This window comes from Caloenas nicobarica, chromosome 11, assembly GCF_036013445.1.
Source record: "Caloenas nicobarica isolate bCalNic1 chromosome 11, bCalNic1.hap1, whole genome shotgun sequence".
In the NCBI taxonomy this organism is placed as follows: domain Eukaryota; kingdom Metazoa; phylum Chordata; class Aves; order Columbiformes; family Columbidae; genus Caloenas; species Caloenas nicobarica.
The window spans coordinates 22,198,296-22,221,294 of record NC_088255.1 but is presented as its reverse complement, the minus strand read 5'-3'; the positions used below and the strand labels follow the sequence as shown (position 1 = coordinate 22,221,294).

The 22,999-nt window shown below is 45.8% G+C and overlaps 1 protein-coding gene across 2 annotated transcripts in view; it reads right to left on the bottom strand.

The window, feature by feature from the left end:
• Positions 1 to 22,999, bottom strand: part of GRM7 (glutamate metabotropic receptor 7) — a 248,344-nt gene that overhangs the window by 15,580 nt on the left and 209,765 nt on the right. The window contains exons 9-10 of one of the 2 annotated variants that reach the window (XM_065642466.1): positions 10,453 to 10,699; positions 5,574 to 5,644 (exon numbers count right to left, since the gene is read on the bottom strand). In XM_065642466.1, the coding sequence (XP_065498538.1) occupies positions 5,574 to 5,644; positions 10,453 to 10,699 (318 nt within the window). Of the gene's footprint in view, positions 1 to 5,573; positions 5,645 to 10,452; positions 10,700 to 22,999 lie in introns of those variants that run through there. The other variant, XM_065642465.1, reaches the window with a different exon arrangement.

Below are 22,999 nucleotides of genomic sequence, written 5' to 3'. Positions count from 1 at the left end.
CAGTCTGACACTTCCCTGCATATTTACAAGTCTGGTATCACGTAAGTCATGAAAGGTGTGAGACAGTCTGCAAAATAATTAATACGGGAGCGTGCAATTATGTGAATGCATTTAAGTGCATCATCCAATCTAGTTATTTTGAGCTGTACAAAGAAAATAAGCCAGTCCCCAGGCGTCGCGAGAGGAGGGACCTGGCACAGAACCGCGCTGCACCTGGAGGCTGCAAACTCCCCAGGGTCCCCCGGCACCACGGCCGTGGCACTGCCGCACTTACGGCTTTGCCAGCAAAATGTTCTGGCCGTGTAATAATATTAACTAAAAAACCAATCTCCTAAGTAGCTGGAGTCCAGCTATGCTTAATGGAGTTAAAAGGACAAAGACTTGGCTTCTCCTGACCCACCTTTAGGTCTCATTCAAGCAGCAGTTGCAAAAAACTTATTTCTTATTTCATTTAAAACAAATGAAGCATTTAAACAAGCCGTACTGCTCCCAGCCATACAAACTGCTGCCATGGTTTAAAAATAATATATATCCGTTGTGAGGGATACCCTTCACATTCTGAAATGTCATGAGAGAACCTAACCTTGCACTGCAAAGGAGAATATTTGCAACCCCCTTGTGTCGCTCACAAGACAGAATCACAGAATCATGATTGTTAGAATCATAAGATGGTTAGAAAGAGAATAATTTCTGGCACTAGTTTGGCTGCCGGGTAACAGGATGCTGCCGTGGATATACAGAACCTGAAGGAAAACACAGATCCAAAGGGATACTGAGACCTCGAGACACTGGGAAAAATTAAAATGCAAATGGAATGTGCAAATGCTAATAGAGGGGGAGGAGGAATTACATTCTCAGAACAAAAGTTCTGCTTTTTCCTTTTGTCAAAAAGCTTCACTCCTCACTCTTCAGAACACACCAAACTGTATTTGCCTTCCAGCATATTGGTCTGAAGGCACCTTAGTCCCACGTGCCTTCATCTCTTCAGAGCTTGTCTCTGAGTAAATCTTCTTGTTTAAAAAGTAAATAAGACAATATCAAGCCAGCAAAATTGTCCCCGTGGAAAACAGGCCTCATTACGGATACCCCTCGGTGCGTACAAAATTAAAGGTTGCTCAACTGTTCAACCTCATCAAATGGAGCTGGGCTATGGCTTGGAAAATATGTGCTACTGCATAAGTAATTTCTGGAATAAATACTCACGTGCCAGGTTCCGGGTTAAATGTGCAGAAGCAGCGGGGTGCCGGGAGCCTGCCGGTGACCGGTGCGCATCGCCATCGGGTGTGTGTGCCGGGACGGGACCCTCACTGCGAGTCACCGCTCCTGACCCCGAAATCACATCTCTGCAGTTCGGAGCACTCACGTTTCCAATCCAGAGGAAACTGGGGGGAATCTGTGCCCCTTCCTCCGGGAGGGGGAGGGAAAACCAGTTTTAACTGAAAAACTTGCTAAAAAAGGAAGGGAATTTGCTCACACATTTTATCCTTGAGCGCCTCCACTGTCTCTGGAAACTCGTTCCGCAGGCGACGCGGCACCGACCAGGGCACGGAGGAGCCGCTGTGCAGGTGCCGTCGTCACCCAGCACCACCCGTCCCATGAGCAGCCGAAAATGTGGAATCTACCGTGTCAGCAAAGTCATTTACAACTTGGGAAACAAGGAAATATGCATTAGGGACTGACTTGGGGTGTTGTACAAGCTAATTTGGATGTATCCCTGTGCAACACTTTAAAAATAAGTATATCATCTTCAGAATACATTTATGATAAGTGTCTAGTTTTTCAGTAAGCCGTTCTAGAATCAAAACAGATGCGGTGGAGACCAGTCAAAGTCTTCTCTTATCAATTTTGACTGCAAATTCTCATTTCTTAGGGGTCTCCACTGAATAGAAAATCCTTCAAGTGACACTTTCTCAAGATTAAACTAGCCAGATTTAAAAGGAAAATGATGCTTCAATCCAGAAAACGGTTACTCTATCCCACATACTTGAAGGTGTGACGAGCTACAGAACATGCCCCAGCTGGGACCCAAAGCTTTCAGAGCGTTGTCCAGTCCCGGAGCAGCTGCTGGATGGTGGACGTGGCCCCGGGGTCCCCGAAAATCCCGGCACTAGAGAGTGACCCAGCTATTGACCCCTTTCAACACAAGCCCAAGATGAGTTTGAAACCCCGTCATGACTCACATCACACCACCTTCATTACAGCATCATCCACATAAATGTATTTATATCCTGGGAGAGATATGACCAAGAAACATAATGACTTCACACAATGTGGCGCCGCACAAGCCTGACAAATGGTCTCAGCACTTTGCAATCACCATGGAAATTCCCCTGCATAGAGATCAAGCAGAAAAATGACTTTTAAAGCAACAGAAAACCTTTAGTAAGCAGCAGACTGTGCCTGAGCCCTGAGGAGCGCCCCTGCCTTAGGCTGTACCCAGATACCCTCACTCCTAACACCACTAGAATGGTTTAACAGCCTCCGTGGGGTTAATGCCCCGCTTGACATAAAATCCAGCCCTGCCCATGCAGACAGATGCAATGGTTGGCATTTTCAAATTAATTCTGTTAGTTCTGGAGAGCTGCTCATTTCCTCAAGCAGCGCACAGGACCAGGTCAGGGGAAGCCCCAGGTGAATTCGGGAGGAATGCGAAGTTCAGGGACCTGCGGCTCCAGCACGAAGCTCAGACAACATTTCTGCTGAGCAGGGACCTGCTCCGTGCGTGCTCACCCCCGCGCTGCGGCACATTGCGAGGGCGGAAAGGGCGGCTGCTGTCTGAAAAGCGGAGGCAAGAGCCTCAGCTGACATCGGTCGATGGTTCTTCTTCAAAGCAATGGGACCGCTGTGGTTTAGACTTGCTCAGCATCTGGCCCAGGTCGAGTGGAAGGTCAGCAGAAAAGACAGACAAACGGTTAACAGGTTGCTGAGAAGCTGCGGTGTTTCAGCATCGTCCTTGCTAAAGCGGCTTGAACTGCTGAGGGACCAACAGCACCAGCTTCGTGCAAAAAGCAGCTGAAATAACAACGCTCAGTAATAATAATCCAACCAAAAAAAGCAGGGCATCACTCTCCATTTAGTCTCTCCTTTGGTGCTTCTAGAAATTTTAGGACAGACTTCAGAGCACAGCGGCTCCTGGGCACCATTCAGGTCTTTCCTGGAGCAAGCGGGGACCCTGTGCCACAATCTTCTTTGTCCTTGGCACAAAGCATCAGACCGGCGTCCTCAAAACATGGTGGTCCTTGCTCATCAAGTCCAGACGGCAGCTGAGGAGTGGAGCTGTCTTCCTGGGGCTTACGTGATCCCATGGGCGATGCAGGAGCATCTCACGAGCATCATCCGCGGGATGCGGCGCGGGGTGAGGGACCTCAGCAAGAGGTCTGCACGCCCAAGGGACCGACCTGGGTCTGTCACACATCTCAAGTGCTTCAGTCGCTGGCCTGTCTTTTCCTCCTGACCTGCAAGCATATTGCTTGGCGATGGGTCAGGAGAAAAGCGCTGCAGATATTTCTGCAGCACCAAATGTGACTCGGTAGCTCTGTAACAGCAGCTGGCGTTTCTGTGCCTTGTTCAGGTGATGGACAGGCTTTTCCTCTGACCCAGATACCACATATAGTTTTCCAAGCCTTGTATTTTCATCGGGCTCAACAGTAAAGAAGTCACATTTGTCACTCACAGGAAACAATTTCAAAGCATTATAAATGCATCTCTCTGTGCATCGCCCAGCAGAAACCAATATAGTCAAGTAATGGCTGAAGCACCATGTTCATACCTGCATACAAATGTGTTACTAGCAAAACAAGTGTCAGTTTACACCTAAGTTGATGTTTTCCTGATACCATTGTTTTGCTTTTAATATAGTGTATTTCTTGCTGGTTTTGTTTTGTATTCCTGGCAGAACAACTCCAAGCACAGCGAGCAGAGCTGCAGCAGCGGGCCCGGCTGGAACAGAAACCCGGGAGAAACGGGAAACAATTCCTGCTGCACAACAGCCCCGGCCAGGGCAGAGCCATCACCAAAGCCCGAACCATCCTTGACTGGAGCGGTTTTCATAGCTTGGTGTGGCCCAAATTTTAAAATCTGCTTAAAGAATCTAAATGGCCAATTGTTTTTTATAGGACTTGGATGACTATTTGTGCACCTTTGCAGACAGCAATTCCTTACATTATACAATAATGCTACATGGAAAAATTATTTTTTAGAGATCTGTGTGAGCTCCCAATTCTTTAAATGTTAAACCTTTTAAAAATTGTATCTAAAAAAATTTGATTTCTCCTGAGATTTAGGCTCTCTTCTATCTCCCTCCTATTCTTCTCATCCCCTTCCTTTAGCAATCTCATTGTCACACAGTCGCCCTTTACTCTTTCGCATTTGATTTGCGATAATACTTGGAGCGGTCCCTTCTCCTCTCCGGCTATTTCCCTGTTTGCCTCGACACCAGCCGCCCCCAGCCCCTCTGACCTGACGTTCCCAAAGAGCTTCGCACCCGAAACACGGCCTGAGCTGTGCAGAATAACGGGCAGCATTCAAACACAATAAAAAGCAATTTGAACACTTCACGAGAACTGGAGCTGCATTGAAATTGGAGCTGTGGCAATTTACACCAGCTAAAGATAGTAGGATTTTTTTTTTTTCCTCTGACTCAGAAACTCAATTCAGGCAACATTCCTACCTTTGCTGATATAAGCTCTCACCTATACTAGTTCTCATCTGACATTAATTCTCAGCTAAACATTTTAAAACCATTTCTTCTGCACAAACCACAGTAACCCGGCCCGTACCTCCCGCACCTGGGCAAAGCCGCCTGAGCACACACAGAATTGCAGATAAGAGAAAAATTTACCAACGGTTCTTTGTGTCTGGGATCAAAGGCTCTCGCGTTGCCCTGACTTCCCTGGGAAAGCAGCGACTCCTGGCTGCCCGGGTCACAACGCGAGCAGAGCTCACGGATCCCAGCGCAGGCACTCGCGACACCGCCAAAAGCCAGCCCTCAAAAATTGTTCACTCGTGGGCTTTCAGGAGCGGCCACTGGGATCACCCACCACGAAAGAAAATTTTTTGCAAGCTTTTTTGACCCGTTTGTAATTTTAGAGTAAAGAAAATTGCTCGCATGTTCGCAAACGTTATTTTTGTGCTGCCAGGCAACTCTGCTGCTAAAGCTGCTAGAAATGACTCAGAAAACATTTTGTTAGTTGTTAGATTTGATTGCCATAATTAACTTTTGATAATTTGTTTGTTCCTTTTTTAAATTGTTATCAAATACCCACATCTTCAGAAGCTTTATTGGGATCCACCTCCACTGGTGGGAAGTAGAAGACGCCCAGTCCCTTGTTTCATCGGGACGTGATTAAAATCACCCAAATCCTGGGTCTCTGCTTTTCGAATCCAGCCCTTCCCATGGGAGCTTCTGGTAATGGATGTGTGAACAATTTTTAAGTTCGATACTTGTTTTAACATAGCTGCAGTAAGGCACATTCCTCATTTGTTCATGTATATAATAATCATAATCACAATAATTTGAGAATAAATAATAAGAAGCTAGATTTTTCCTTACCTTTTTGGAAAGCAGGCAAAAGCTATACAGTAGGTGGAAGAGTGTACCAAGTAACAGATTTTTGAACACTCTTTCTTACTGGTGGTATGCAGTCTACAGGAAAAGTAAATACATTGGTATGTATAATACGTCTGTGCACAATAAACTCTTCAAATTTTGCCCTGTCATGGAGGCCACGACATTAATCCAACTGAGGAGCTCAGATTGGAGCTGCGATAGCGGAAAGCTGAGAGACGCCACTACAGGAAATTAACTCTGGACTAGAAATAAATGAACCGGGTCAGAGCGGTTCAGGTACCTCTGAACGTGGGAGCAGCTGCTCAGAAAACAGCGGGTCTGGTGGATTTTTTTTTTCCCCCCCCTCTCCCCTGCACAAATTCTGGAAGATTTTGGCTTACTTGAAGACTCCCCAGCCCTTCTTCCCCCATGCAGTCACTCTCAGGTTCCTCAGCATCACAAACAACCACTTTAGTTTTTCTTCCTCAGAAAGATGGACTAGGCGATGCCATGTGGGTGATGCTACGGATGAACACGAGTGAATACACAACCACAGCAGGACACAGCACAGCGGCGCTTGCACAGCGGCGTCTGCCCAAGACGGGACATGCTCGCGTTCCACATACGCCACCACAGCTCACTGGTGGGAACCCCCAAAGGCAACGTCCGTTCTCAATGCATGGAGAAAAGTGAGGATGGACACGCACGGCTCTCGCTGCCGCCGCGACAGAGAGGAGCTGACAGCGCCCAGAAAAGCGCTGGTTTAACATGGAAATGTGCAGGTGATGCCTGATCTGCCTGGGGACAGCGATCGCGCTGCACTGCTGAGAGCTGGGCTGACTGCCAAGGGAGTTCTACTGGATAAAGAGAAAAAAATCATCTTGGATACGTCTGCGCTGAGCCCCCAAAGCACCCGCTAGCTTGAAATTCAACAAACTTATAACTCTGCTGAAAATTAGATCCTTATCAGCTTTTAGACCTGAAAGTTTTCTGGCTAATCCAGGGTGACACACTTTTCCTTCGCCACTGCTCAACACGTCTCAGCTAAACTCCTCGGGGAAAGCGTCTGGTCTGGAGCTGCTCTGTCTTTCCAGCAGTTGTTTGGCATTTTGACGCGCTCGGTCTTTGCCACCGAGATGCTGGACGCCTCCTGCTCCCTGCTGTGTACGACTGCGCTACTCTGCAAGACTCATCCTCAGCTCTGAGCTTTATTAGTAGAGAAAAACCAAAAGAAAAAAAAAAGAAAAAAGAAAAAATGGGTGTAAACTTGACCACAGCCATTCTCACAGACAGTGAGATTTTTCCCACGAGATCAGAAATGGGGATACTCATTACCAAACAACGGCGACGCTCATTTCCCTGCCGTCGTATTTGGTAAAGCCACGAATTAAAACAAGTTGCGAAGGAAAAGGAGCAATTACATGTAAATCTCAATATAAGTTAAGTATGGGTTGGAGGTTTAAATATTTTTCTTACAGTTTGACACTCTGCTCGGGGAGCAGAGACACACACAGCCGAGCCGGAGCCCTCGCTATCTGTTCAGCTCTAGACTCGATGAGTCTCAAACAGCGTGAGGTTGGACCAGGCACATGAGAGCAGAATGAACTCGTCACACTGATGGAAGCTGCTGTGAAACATTTTAGATGCAAACATATATTAGCAGGAAAATCTGTTGAATGAGTAAAAGCGTGCACATGCCAGATGGGAAACTGGAAAGATTTAAAAAGTTTTCATAAGTAACACAGGTTTAGATTGAAAAGCGTGGCCTTAATATATCCCATTCAGCACAAGAACCCTCCCAGGACACGGCTCGGGAGCTCAACTCGTGAAATTTCTTGCTTCCCATATATCCTAAATAAAAACCTGCAACACAGTGAGCCCCTGCTCCCATTTTACACACACATTACCAGTTCATTAGATGTTCTTTTCAAGTTGATGCTAAAAGATGGAGGTTTTGTTCGAGGCTGTTTTTTCTGTAAAACCATCCACTCTGTGTTTTTAGTTTTGACTCTGGACATGGGGCACATAAGCAGGACAGGCCATGAATTTGGGCTTAGTCACCAAATTCCCCAGTGTTTGGAGGTACATGAAGCCCACGCTGGTGGCTTGGCGTTGTTAATTTCTTAGGAGATAGGAAATATTTGTGTATTTTCAATAGAAATGGCAACTCCAGTCTCCAGTGCCTGAGCAAGGCATGAACAGCGGCTTCACCAGGAAACACAATAGAAAATCAAACTGGAAAACCCAACTGTACTGTTGCACTTGTGAGAAAAGAGGTGGCAGCTAAGCCGGGTCTACGTCTAGGCTGGCTTTGTGCAGTGCTGATGAGCCTTAGACTCATCCCTTAATCCCCTTCAATTAACGGACTTTGAGCCTAACGCAGTGAGCTCTGGGGGGGCCCAGCACAGAACTAACAGCCAGGACCGCCCATCCCTGTGCTCCTCAGTTAAACCACTACAAAACCACCAAAACCTTATTTATTTATGAAGATAATTTTCAAAATTTCATTGAAAATGTCGAGAGTTTTGCTGGGAAGACACTGGCTTTTTTTGTGCTCATTACTATTGTTTTCATTTCTTCCACCTAAAAATGGAACTGCAAATATTTTTCTAAACAAAGTATCTGATTTTTTTTTAAAATGAGACTCAATTCAGGTATTCAATGAATCAGTGGTATAGACACACATGTTAAAAGTTGCCTGATTAGGGGACTGATTGACAACCTATCAAACACTATCGGAAAGCTCCCATTACCTGTAGCAGGAGCTTACGCTGGGACTAAATGTGCCCAAATACTTTAAGTACAGCAGTAGTTTATTTCATCTGATTTTCTAATAATTTTTACTAACACACATATCCAGCGAATAAAATAATAGTAGTAGGTGCAGCAGATAATATGAACAGATGGTACTATATATATAAATAATAAAAATATTCAAAACAAGATTTATTTTCCAAACCATAAAACATTTAAAAGCCCAGTACTTGCAGAAAGCTATATAAATTAATACTCCTGCACGTTTCCTGACTGGCTAGGTCGAACAAACAGATTTATGTGCTTTCAAACCCCACATGTAGGCAAATGAGTTCCCACAAAGTGTTCTTCCTTCACGCACACTAATGTCAAAGCTGTGAGGGTTTTGCTCCCAGGGGACTTCACCCCAGCTTTAAACCAGTGTCAACTAAACTGGGACTGGAGACTGGGTGCTTAAGGAAGAAATTGGTTGATCTTGGCAAGCAGGGGATTCTGTCCCTTCTCCTGCCTCTTAAATATACATTCTGGTATACCGTCCTTCATTAAAAAATGTTGTATTTTACCAGGAACGTAGCTGGTTAAGTGAGCAATAGTTCATTTTAATAAACAAATCTCCTTCCCAGGGAAAAATCTGACTGGCAGGGGGGAAATATTCTCAGAAGTCTGAAAACAGCATGAGATGCAGTGCAGGAGAATGAGACCGGGAGGGGGAACCAGAGCTGGAGACCCCGGGCTGCCCTTCCCACGGGGCTCCCCCTCGCTTACTACATTGAACAGTTCATCTTCACAGCTTCTGTATTTTGCTCGTTCAAGTCTTTGAGTGGAAAATCTTAGACTTTGATTTTTCTGGAGGAGAAACTCTCTCCGACTCGTTTGACGGGAGCAGCGATTAGTGAAACGCGGTTCAGCACCCGGCACCCCCAGCCCGTCCCCAGCTCTTTCTAACTCCCTTCCCTCCTCCTCCTCCTCCTTTCTCTCCCTCCATCCCTCAGCAGCATCCCACATTTAGAGCCAGTGGAGGGGGGTCCTTCGCCGTGCCCAGAAATCTGTCTTGGCAGAGGACTCCGCAACTCTCACCCTCGCTGGGTAATACCCCAACGCAGGACATTTTTACATTTATTTCCTCTTGCCATGTGGGCTCTGGTCAGTACGACTGGAGGAGGCACAATATGGTCCTTAATTTATTAGAAGCCCTTCCTTATTCTCATGTCAGAATCATAGTTCTGCCAGTTCAGTTTCCAAAGACAAATTTTGTTTTTCCAGTTAGAAAACATTTTGTATACCTGCATGATAACACATCAGAGGAAAATACTCAAGAGGTGAATAAAGCGAGGAAAAGTGCTGTGTCAATAATTTGCTGGCGGTTCCCACTTTGCTTTGACAGCAGAGTTTCTGCTTTGAGGCAGATATTCAGGCGGCGGTTAATAGACAAGAAGCGGCAGAGATTTCAGCAGCCAATGGATGAACGGATCATGGGCAAGGAAAGGGCATTTCTCCACATTCAGATCCGTTTTTCATAAAAACTGCAGACATGTCTAAACCTTTCCAATATTCTACAAAGTTGTGCAGCTGTCTCCTTCCTCAACTCCTTCCAGATTCAAATGCAAATCACATTTGATGGCCTCAGTATGTAATTTTAAGCTACAATATACCATGCCATGCACACTAAGAAAACTGGAAGCATCTATCCAATCTATTTTCCTTTTAAATCAGCGGCAAGTTTTGCATTCGCTTTTATAGGACTGGATAAAATCCTTAAATGGGAATCTTCAAGGACTGCGAGACTTTTGCAAAGAAACACCATTACGGGTCAGGTTAGCGGAGCAAGCAATGAGTTTGGTGCTTGTCCCTCTGTCCATCTGGGGCACTGCACCTGCCAGTGCTGGGGAGGTGGGAGTTTGGCAGAGGTGAAGGGGCTGGTACTCAAGGATGCTGCTGATCGCTCAGAGGAGGGAAAGGAGGAGGAGTTACAGCAACCAAATGTTTTGTCAGCAGTTGCTGCCAGCTGGTACAACTCAAAAAAGCAAGGAGGAAATACATAAAGTAACATACGGTAGATACCAACAATCTTTAGCTGAGAAGACCAAATAATAGGAAGACCCTAAAATTCAAATACTGGTCAATGCCAAGAGGAGATGAGCGGTACTCACTGTTGGGGTCCACGTTCTCGCACAGCTCTGTCTTGGCCTCGCCGTTGGGTCTGTCGCTGGGTTTGTGCGAGAGCCGTGACGACATGGTCGCTGCCGTCACCACGGCCTTGAAGCTGCGTTTCCGTTTCTGGACGTTGAGCTCGGGGTGGAAGATGATGATGTACACCTTCGGCATGTACAGCATCCCCAGCGCCACCGAAGCACTTAAGTTCATGGATATTGTAAGTGTGGTAGTTTGTATGTAGAGCTAGGAGACACAACACATGAGACACTATTACAAATAAGATGCCTGGGAAGCAGGCTGTACTATTTCAAACATTAAGCAACAATTTAAAAGCATTTTTTTTAAATGAGTTTGCAACCCAAGATGCGCAAGCCCAGACCGCAGCCCTGCAAACCACCGCGAGGTCCCACACGCTTCAGCAACAGCCTCTTCGGGGGCCCCGCGCTGGAAAGTTCCAGCGTCTTTAGCAACACGATTTCGGCTGTACACCTATGGTATAGCTTTACAGAGGGAAAATCAGATTTGGACCTCAATAATGCTGGTATAAATGTAAATTTAGGTCTACTGTAAGCTATAGACGAGGAACTATAATAATACAGGTCAGCAAAAACCCCTTTTTCTTTAAAATTTTAGGAAGGTGGGGGTTTTTTGTTGTTGTTTTGGTGGGTTTGTTTTGTTTTGTTTTTGTTCTACTATGCTTTAATTTTCTACAATTCATTGAAATAACTTTACAAAGAATACACAATGATTTGTATGCTTGTAACATACAACTGTGCTTATTATGAAAAAACAGTATATGTGCAAGTCAGAGAACAGGTACTGCCACGAGATGAGTATTCAAAGAAACCATAAGGATTTAAAAACATAATCGGAAAATATACAGGGGTGGAAAAGCCTTTTTTTTCCAATTACCATTTCAGAGGATATACTTAATAGGTAAACTAGAACAATTATTGCAACTTAAGAGGATCAGGCAGAGTTACAAAGCACAGAGAAAGCACAATACAGGTGAGAGGGAGCAGAGTCTCTGCAGATCCTCTTCAAAAATTGAATATACGGTAAATCCATATAGGTGGGAAAATCATTACACATTGAAAATGATTTCTTCAGAACACCATTTCCTATTCAGTGCTAATCAGTCTTGAGTTTCTGGTGCAAAAACTCCATGAATAAATATAATGGCAGAGTAAAATGCTGACTCTACCCAGGTATTTCCAAATTCCCCTGTTTAGAAAAACATGAGTGTCCCCAGACTTGCCAGTCAGATCTACATAACAGTTGCTATTATAGCGATCAAGACCACCACTGGAAGCGACAGAGTGACTTACAGAAGACACGAAGACGCGCTGGGCATGGCTGTGTGTCCGTACAGACGCAGACGAGCAAAAACTACAGTGCCTCCTCAGTTTCTGTTTACTTGTTATCAGAAGGAAACAACACTGATGTGTCTCAGTTGGGATATAACCCATCCCGCCTTGCGCAAAAACACCCTGGGCCGAGTTCCACCGTTCAAGGCTGGGAGGGAGCTCAAGACGTCACCTCAGCTAAACCCCTGCCCCAAGAAAAAGCCACCGACGGCGGAACGGCTCCTGCCGGGTCCCCTGTGCGCCCGCGCTCCAGAACCAGCCTCTGACAGAGGCTGCGCCACCTCCTGACCCAGCTCTTGCAAAGGGTCCGCGTCTCCAAAACATCTGCTCCGCACCTGGCCGAAGCTGCTCGTTGTCCTCTCCTGGGGGCACCGAGAGCAAGCGGCCACCACACTCTTCCCTCACCTCCTGTTATACGTTCAAATAGTCATTGTTTGTTGGAGAACTTTTAAAGAGCAGCATAGTACCCTGCTGCCCCTTGGTCTTCGACAGAAATTGGGGTAATTTCTCCCAATTTCAGGCGCTGGGAAGACGCCAGGCCTTCCTGTCTCCCTGACGTGGACACCGCTGTTGCCTCGCTGCTTCCCCACGACGTGGTGCTCCAAACGATGTGATGCTCCACTGAACCCTCCTCGCTGGAGGATTACTTTCTGAATTTACCTTCCAGCGCTGCTGTGAAACACGACGTGTATTTTTTGCAGTCAGGTAATGCTGTTGCCTGCTGCTCATTCCCCACCTTATACCTCGCAGTTGGATGTTGTTACACTACAGATATATACTCTATACCTTTATTTCTATGTACACAAGGAATAAGTCTATTTATCTTATAAGAATATTTAAAAGAGAAGACAGTTCCCAGAGCATTTACTGCTGAAAAGGACACAGCTCTGTAACGCGTTTAATAAGAATTACCTCTGTTTCTATACTCGAGATATGTAACCAAACCTGACAGGCACTGAGTACCTAGTGAGCAGTTTTATGGAATGAGATCTACATTTCTACAGGGTTAGAAAAGATCTATGGCAGCAAAGAGCTCTGTCAGAAACACAGAGGTGTCCGTACTTCAAAGTGGAGTTTTGTTCTGACGTTATCTCAATGACCTGAACTTGCACCAAGTTTGTTCGAGTAGCCATACGGTGAAAAATGCACAGTGATGTTTTGCAGCTAACTCTGGATTCCTTTCCTAGAGGACGTAAAAAACTTTATGCAGAAAACAGGAGTTTGAACAACACGGCAAAAATAATAATAATAAAAAAAAGAAGCTAACGGCACAGCATTGCCAGTGTGACACAAAAACCAGTTGTGTTCCAGAGAATATAGCGTATTTATGTTTGATCACACATTTTCTCCAGCCAAACCTCACTTCTTGGAAAACAACAGCTGCTCACAGGAATTCTGATGAACTTGTCCGTTAGGCAAAATAACTTTATATCACCACACGCATAGACACATGTGTCATAGACACTCTGTCCATGACATCAACCAGAAATCCTAAAAAAGCAGAAGAGCTACTTTCAGAAGCACTACGTAGCAAGAAGTTTCCAAACGGGTCCTTGGTACTGGTATTTGTTACCTAAGGGTGGCGTTCTCTGAATTTCGGAAGAGCTCGCTAGTTGGATATGCAACGCTAACATTTCTTTTCAGAAACCCTGAGAATGGTTTGACCCAACATTTTCCCTTTAATCCTGGGCTGTGTGATTGCAGAAGCTGCAACCAGCAGAGCACCAGGAACATTTTTATCTAGGTGCACACAGGTATTAATTTTCATTTCCTGATGCTATGAAGGGGTTGAAGGTTAAATGATTATTTACTCAACGGGGTCTTTTGCAGCATCACGCCAGGCAAGTTTCCTACCTTGCAAATGCCAATGGGAGATAAAAGAAAAGGGAGAAAAGAGCTTTTGTAGAACAAGGCGGGATGAGTGACACAAAATGCTTCTCATGACAAACGGGAGCTTTATAAAGATAAGGGAAACTAATAGATATGCTTATTATGCAGAGCCTTAGTTTTATGTATTTTATCTCTGCTTTGTGGTTTTACCAGTCAAACATAAAAATGCAGTTTACATGAAACTATTTCATTTCTTATTTCACTTCTTCTGATAAACTCTCTGAAAGCATTTTAGATGAATGCAAATGGGTGACTTAAAATACAAAGGATAAGATTTAACTGACAATGAGAGTTTAATAATTCATGCATGCCTTTTCCAGCTGGCTGGTGAAACCTGGTCGTTTCCAAACCTGAGATCAAATTAAGAAATTAAGATGCAGATTTAGTCAGAGACGCTCGAACTTGACATGAATGAAAACTGGGATTGAGCTGAGTATTGCCAGTGGAAATCAAAGCTGCTTAAAACAACGTCGTGCTGGTCTCTGCAAACTCAATCCTGTGGAGGGTTTGAAGCCACATTTGCTTCGGGATGGTCACCCCCACTCACCTTTTTCTCTTTCTCAAGCAGACTCTGAATTTTGATGAATTTTAACATACTGCTGCTACAAACACGTCAGACGTTGAAGGAGTGCGCTGGGGAAAACTCTACCCCAAGGATATCATTGACACGCAAAGGCACCTAGATTTTATCATTTATTTTACATAAGGGATTTCCATTTGAATTTTAGATTTCTGTGTTTTCTGGATTCTTGCTTTATTCATGCAAATGATGAAAATTACCCTCAAAACCTGGAGAAAAATTTAGACTGCTCTTGAATACACACACCTAAAAACCGGCAATTTTTATAGAACACATTCTAGCAACGGGCAGTTTTGCAGGAGCCGGGATTCCTCTCCAGCACTGCAGGATCCGGCCTTTAGGTCTCTGCCAACCCAGCGGACAGATTTCCAACCGCTGCGCCATAGTGACTGAACTTAGAGCTGCACATCTTAGAAAAGTCTCTTTAGGAGTCAGAAATACTTGTTGTAGGCTAATGCTTTGCATTCACAGTCTAATCAGGAGCAACTGCTCCATTTATCTAATTCAGCTTTCTAATTATGCAGTGAATTGTGTTATTTTGTAATATGGAAATAAAGTGGTAACTTGAGATATTTTTGGACTTGTGTTATCACAAACCAATTTATCTTGCTTTTATACGGGAATTAAAACAAATGTTCTTACATACGAAGTAGACAGTTTATAAATCTCCCAGAAGACTCTTCCAGGTCATCCGAAGATTTCATTTTCTACATTATGTTGTGCAAATATAACAACGAGAAACGGTTTTTAATAAAAATTGAAATTAACTCCCACTGCATTGTGTTTGCAAAAATACGGAAAGTAAAAAGACCTGAGTATAAACGTGTTCTCAGACATTTTAGCGTGTAATGTCTCTACCCACTGAAGTTACCGCGTCATTTAAAGGCAAATTAAAAAAGGAAAATGCCTGGTTTCCAGCGCGACCTGTGCTCCCTGCGCTGTGCCGCGGGAGAGCCGCCGCTCTCCACAGCGGAGCTGTCGGGCAGCTGGTTCCCAGACCGCGGCAGCGCCGCACCTCGGCCAGGACCGGGGCGGGCGTCCCCGCGCAAAACCCTCCGGCTGCAAAGCACCCCTCAAACTACGGCAATTCAAGAGGGGCTCAGGAGCCCGCAGCCGCCCACGTCCTTTTTGGGAGCCCCGGTGCCTCTGGCGAGGCTGTGACAGGAGGACGGGCTGGGGGGGAAGGTCCCCCAGCGCAACCCCCTCCTCTGGCAGCACCGTAGCCTCCCCAGGAAAAAAAATATATCTGTAAAAGCAAGTGCTGTTCCCATTTCCTTAGACAGCTTGATTTATGGAAGCTTCAGTCAACAGCAACTTGAGCCAGGCAACCACATCTTTCCGCAAGGCTTGCGCGCTGCTGTGCTCTGCGAAATACAAAACGTGATGCGCGAGGCGATCCTGGCCTGGCCGCTCTCTTTGCTTCCCCGGGCGCAGGAATGCTCTGCTCGTGACCCACTGAGGCTCCCGAGCAGCCCGCGCGCATCCCGCGGACACAGACACGCTCTCGCTTTCCTCACCTGGACGGGACCGGCTCGGCCGCAGATACCAGCACAGCGTCCTGACCGTCACTTTGCAGCTCCCGCTGGAGAACAGAGCACTCTGACAAAAGACAACGCGCTTTACCCAGATTAGGAGGTTTTAGCAGCTCTTAGGGAAAGCTTTTCCCCTTTCTTTTAAGCTAACGTTATCTTGGAAAGAAAAAAAAAAAAAAATCACAAACCACCCCTGTGGACACCAGGCTCCAGCATTTTGGACAAAAGAGGCAAACATCTGGCAAAGGATCCAGAAGACAGAGATTTCCAGCTGCAGGAGGTCACTTAATAGATGAGAGACAGTGACTGCACCCATTAGCTCCTGTTGTAACCTACTGCTCCTAGTGGTATTAATATAATCCACATTATATCAGTAGTTCATAGTACTTTTATAGTATTTTATAGGGAAAAAAATACATGCGCACACCAACGCACACTCTGCTCTTACGGCAAACACTAAAGGTTGCCATGTCAAGCAATGCCAAAGCAGGTTCCCCGCACAAATTTAATTTGGTCTCTGGTACCCGGGCACGACGACAGGGCATGAACAGATTATTATTTAGTATGCTCTTTGCTCCTCACTTTCCAACCTCTTAATTCCATTGCTCGATAAGTATACACCTCGCTCCCTGTTGAGAAATGTAATGCCTACTTCCCGCGTAAGATTTTTACGGAACTTTGCCTATTTGTGCGGTTGCACTGTTTGCTTTTCCCAGCACGCGGAAGACACGGCTGCTCCTCTGCAGGGGCGAGTGAGCAGCAATGGGGCTTCGGAAACACAGCTCGACAGCGACCAGCGCCAGGCAGCGCCGTGGAAATCCTGCTGCTCGCTGCCTTGTACAAATGACAACGGATGCTGCCCAAGGGACGCTTGATAAACAAATCATAGTAGTTATGCTGATTGCAGTTATTACTGTACAAAATAGCAAGGCGCGCAAATAGCCTTTGTGAAACGTCTATGGGAATGTCACGGAATCACTCATACCGTTTAATTACAAATTCTGTGCTTAGTAATTATACGAAAGGTGACACTGAAGGAAATGATGGGATTCTAGTCTCAGAAAATTCCCCGTTAGTGGCTGGTTGTTTTGCAGGCTGACGGCACCAGGGCTCGTCAAACCCTCCTGTCGGAGCCGCTCCCGGCACACGGGTACGGGGGACGCGGGGGACACGGGGGCGCGGGGGACGCAGGGGACACGGATGCTTTGGGGGACACGGATGCTTTGGGGCACACGTGCAGCCCCCTGGCATTTTATTTTTTCCCCCAAAACTGATTTTCAAGCTAAACCCCATGCTTGTTCTACACCTCAACAAAGAGCTTTGCGTGCCTGGGAGAACTAATTTTGCTGGCTGGTTGCGGCAGAGCTGAGGCTGGATGGCCTTCAGCACAGAAAATCGTTGGTCTATTGAGTTAGCGTCCTTTGGAAATTCTCACAATATTACACCTGGTAGATCAGAAAACCTGCAGGTTACCTTTGTGGAGATATTTCAGTGCAATGGAAAACCAATAACAGTTCCACTGGACCCGCAAGTACCCACAGAGTAACATCCCAGTTCCCTCAGATACGAAAGTGAAGGAGGTGGCAGTTTGGGAAGTAGCTCCCCAAATTACTTTTCTTTTAGGCCCATGACAATCATATCTCCCTCTTTTAAGAGGTCACCAGCTATCTGCTGATCCCTCTGAGACCCGAGGAAAACCTCCTCACATGGGTGGGGAGAAGCATTTTGCCTTTAAATTATTATTTTTTTCAGGGCAGTTTAAGACAACGCTTTCTTCCACCAGGTTCACATGCCTTTGAAGGCTTTTTTTCCTTCACTAATAATACAACGGCTACTTTCCCCAGGCTGTTCTGTGCTTTTTTTTTAGATGTAATCTCCACGTTTATCCTTACTAAACAGAAATATAAGGTTCCAAATAAACTACAGAAGTAACAACTAATAGATCATCACAAGAACATTGTGTGCCTGGGTAAGTTTCTTTCAGGCATTTAACCAGAGACAATTATTATTGCTACTAAGAGAACAAGGGGGGAACTGAGAAAAGATTCAGATTTGAAGAATTGCCACCATTAAAGCAGAAAACAAACCACCATTAATCTCTTCAGGAGAGCAGCCAAGCCGTGCGTGTTGTACACACTGCGACTTGGGCTCGGCAGCTCAATTTCATCTCCAAAGGTGACCAAAAGCGAAGTGGCCGTTAGCAGGAGATATTACATTTAATGGCAACATTCAGGTGTCCTCGGCAAGTGAACGCACAGGGGACTCAGTCTAAGAATTCCTTCTGTAAATGTTGGCTTTGAGGACTATAAATAACCATATAAATAGTTATTGCCCAGCTCTGCTCTAGTTCTGGGAGGGATTACGATCCAGCGTTGGCTGCTGCAAACGCAGCGCACGGTGCCGGTGTCGGGGGCAGCAGACTGGGGACGTCCCCCCAGCTCTGCCCGGGCGCAGCGCCGGCCACCAGCCCCGGCGAGCACAGCAGCAACGTGGGTTCTGCAGCACACACGGCCTCGGACACCCTGTCAACCTGCGGCAAAACACCCACCTCCACTGACCTCAGCCATGCAACACAACTCTACCGCACAGTCTTCTCTCTGACGTGCACCAGCTTCAAAAACTTCCTGCAGAGAGGCAAAGATCTTTCTCTGTAGCCAGAGAGCCCTCAGAAACTCTCCCAGTGGCGCGGGACGCTGCAAGGCAGCGGTCCCTGCACGGCACGCGGTGTCGGCAGCTCCCACGGGGACACACACGGCGTGTTCCCGAAGCGCCGGCCACGATGCTCCGTGACAGCAATTGGCACGGTCAGTGTTTATGCCAACAAAACGAGAATGCCTCAAATAGAAACCTCTCGAAGACCAACTTGCTGAGGGCAAAATCAAAGTCAAATCAAGGAGCTGGATGCTCCTGGAGACGTCACCGTCGTAGTTCCAAGCCCACCTTGCCTCAGGATCCATCTCGAGTCACTACGAACAGCATTTCCAAACAGAAGCATCACCCCCCGCTGCCTCGGTTATTCCCAGGGTGAGGACGGGCGCCGCTCGGGGGCACGCGAGAAGCGCCTTTGCCCGCAGGGTGCTGCAAACACACGGGTGACCTGCAGAGTGACCACGGCTGCTCCAGAAACAGGCGTTCTCCTGCCCAGACAAACCACCGACGGTCAGCGAGCGCTAAAGCAAGCTTTGCTGTCGGATCTGATCTTTCTGGTCGCCCGGTGACAGCCTGTGGCGTCCTGAAAAGTTGCTCCAAGTCACATCGTGAAGCGCAGAGGTTTGGAGAAGCGCAGCCCCAGAGCAACGAAATTCCCCTGGTCACAAACGTGCCAGACGGGATCTCGTTCCCTCCCGCCAATACGGCAAAACACGAGAGTCACCGATGCGCAGGGAGCATGCGGGGAGAAAGAGCGAGAGCGGGATGATGCCGATAAACCCTCAGACATGCTCACAAATGCCGGCACGTGCTCTGTTTCTGGTGGTTATTAGCTCAGCGATGACAACATTACACACCAGAGTTACGCGGATAACAGGTGCGATGAATTATGTCCCAATATGTTTCTAGCAGCAGGCGGCTTCACGTACCAATGGGAAAATCAGGGTCATATTCTGGAAGATTACCACCTGCGGAGGCCAAATGCAAAGGCAGACAGTACAGCGGTGAACAGGTCTGAAAGGACTAATTTCCAGTTCCCTCTGCCTGAGCTATAAAACTGCTCCTTCTGATGTCACAGTACCAAAGCCAACCGAAGTTTTCGTGTCCTAAGAGCGCCCAACATATCTAGTTTTTCAGCTTGCATTTCACAGGCAAAGGTGCAGAGTCAAGATGAAGTAAATGTAGGTATTTTAAATATATTTTATGTATTTGAGCTAAATATTTTATACAGCTTGTTCCCCAATAATAGGAACTTCCTTATACAAGACATCAGAAAAAATATTTATGCATTATATCCATCACTTGCGTAATAATTCACAATACCAAATGTTAAAGCACTTGCTGTGAGGGTGATGATGCAGAGGCAGGAGGAGGAACTTTGTTTCTCCAGCCTTTGAGAGGAACTGTAGCAGCTTATCTAGAAGGAAATTAAATTATTCAGATAATTGGACAGAGCAGTGATGGAAAAGTATGTTGCTGCTTTCAAAGGGCATCAAATGGCTGTAAGAGAAATTGAAGCAGTATCAAAGACAATCCCACAAGTCCAACGGTTTACACAGAGTATATTCACCAGAGATTCCACATCTGCGGGAAAAAAGAGCTGTCATTACTTGCTGTATCAGTCACAGAGACAATAAAGATGCCCATGAACTACTTAGAATCATTTGGGAGCTGCTCAGCCAAGAAATGAACAGTGATGGCCCTGACGTAGGTCAACAAAAGATTAAAGTTACTTTGAATTCGTGACTCCCTGGAACTGACAGCATCCTCCGGCTTCACGAGCATTCCTCTTTGAAGCAGAAATTTGGCACGGAAGGGTGTGCCAGCAAAATGATCTTGCGAGGTGTCCTGGTTTTGTAAACCTTGACGCAAGGCTAGCAACATTTGAAGCCTGGTCCATGGATCTCCACCACTGGAATAAGATGAAGTTCTGTCTCCTTTTGGATTCATCTTCCCTTGGGTTTTGCTTCAGGACATAGGGATGAAGTGTCCCCAGGGCTCTGGGCTGATGTGCTGTTATCCAGCACGGGCTCCTGTCCGCACGGGCAATATCCCGAGAGCCACCAAAGCGCCTTGTGTGGGTCACTAAAGGGCCTTTGATCGATCCGGAATTTCAGTCACAGCTGAGTCTGGCGGTATTTCAAGCACAGGGAGAAGCAAATAGCTCAAGAAATCCCATTATCAATCCCCAGAACTGCCTAATATATCTTGCTTGACGTTCGTGTTTGTAATAATAGCTATAAAATAAGTTACACATCGCTAAAAGAGACAAACACAAAGTGCAACAGAAGTAATGCACATCCCCAACTTCTGTCATTAAAATAATGGCTTTTCCCTTTCTCGCTGCCTGAGCACTCAGCTCTTCTGAGCTAGAAATAATTCTTCCTCTGTCATTTTTTCCACAGATGACATCATTGGAGAAAGCCTTCATTTCACTCTTCACCTTCACCGCTGCGCTGCTAAATCGACTGACACACAATCTTGGCATTTTAGGGTATTCAGTCCCAGACTTCAGCTGCTGTTATAAATCATATTTCTCCACACTTATTGCATTTTATTCATTTTATACATGACCAGAGATTAGAGTTCAAATGAAACAGATTTTGCTATCCTTCTTATATTCCAAACACCACTAGTCTTCAAATCTTTAATTTTACTCACTTCAAGTACTGAATAATTCAATGTAAAAAGAGAAGAAAAACCACAAAACTGCACTACTCGGTTTGAGATTTTGAGCAAAATCAAGCAGGGATCCTGGGACTGCCACGGCTGTGACTCCGTACCCGACGTGCACACAGCAAAACACCAAACACCACAGAGAAATGCTGGTGATCCTGTGGGAAGCAGAGCAGCAGAAACGGCCATTGCAGGGCCCTGAACTCCCCAAAAATGTCTTGGGGAGCAATTATTGCTTGTAACAGCACAGCCCAGACAGCCTTACTGCACTCAGCTGCTGAGTGAACACGAGGCAAAGCTGTCTCACAAATTTTCCTAAATTATTAACATATTCTAGAATAAAAAAATAAACACAGGTCAAATGATTTCAAGACAATTGCATTTATGTTAGTTGGAGGAATAAGCAAGACTGAATATCCAGTGAGAGGTATTGATTGTAAAAAGACAAACCGCAAGCTAATGTGTGTATTTGTAAACATGTAGATGGGCAACTAAAATATTATGGCCCTCATAAATAGTCATGCATAATAAAACAGTTTTAAAGAAAACTTTCACCTACAGTAGCCACCTGGAATTTTTCTAGGATTTTACGTTGCCATCCGTCAGGATAAACAGTGCTAATAAATAGTTCAAGAAAAAGAAAACGGTTATTTTTTAAAAAAACAACTTTAGACGCTTAATCTTATGCTGATAGCACGTTCAGGTGAACCTCTCTGACCACCTTTCTAAGAAATTAAATGTTCTTGGGAAGGGTGTCTATCAGACCAACAGAGGTGCTGGCATTTACTGCTCAGGACCTTAAAACCTCAAGTAGCCTTTAGGTTAATCTGTCTTCCCACACTGGAGACGCCTTTCCCTGGAGTAGAAACCCAAAGTTTGGAGAAAACATCTAAGTGTGACCATAGTGGAGACCGTCCTGCGCTGCCAGTGAAGATCCGTCCAACGTTCACCACTGGAGCTCCAATAAACATGTTGAGAAAACCTCTTTAGAAAATTGTACCACAAATCGGTGCTTGCCCATCAGATGATGTACGAAGTGCAAAGGCTTCTAGCAAACAAAAATACAGATGTGCAAAGCATCAGTTGCCCGCAGCTACACGACATCCTGCTGAAAGAGCTCATCGGATCGAGAGAGGGAGCCCAGAGCATCCATCGTTTCGTAGTGATGGTGAGACCCACGGGCTACAGCTTTCATGTGTGGCTGGATTCACAGGGAAGCACAAAATAACTGAAATGAGCAATTGCCTGAAGTAACCACTGAAGCACGCTAATAACACGTGCTAATTTCTCAAATTCTAAAATTTTAAACTGCAGAAGAATAATTAGCAAGTAAATCTCATTTTCATTTCTTCTTAAATGTTATTTTTCTCTGGCGAAACAAAGATGTTTATGTCCTTGCAACACTGGCTTGGGCTAAGGTTACACGGATGCCATATCAGCAGAGCAACACCTGTATATAAATAAAATATGCCTGTTTTAGCATTGCTGGGGTAGTACAGCCCCTGGGAAGCACATCCCAGGCGTTGGTTCTGTGCTGGGAGCACAGTCGCAGGGTGCTGCTGAGAGGACAAGAATCAGAGCATCAACTGCCCCGTCCCTCCCCGGTAGTGGGTGAGCTGATAACTTCGTTTGCACCTGTAGATCTTGCACGGTTTCTTTCTCCATGCGAAAAGCACAAATAAACGTGGAAAAGTAACTGAATGACCTTTCTGTTGGTCTAGAAGCAGATCTCAGTCGGGGGGAACCTTCCTATCAGCACTGACGCCCGCATTCCTTCAGCAAAACTCCTGCTGACCTTCTCTTCAGCCAACTGGAATACACAATTTACAGCATCAAAAAAGTGATTTGT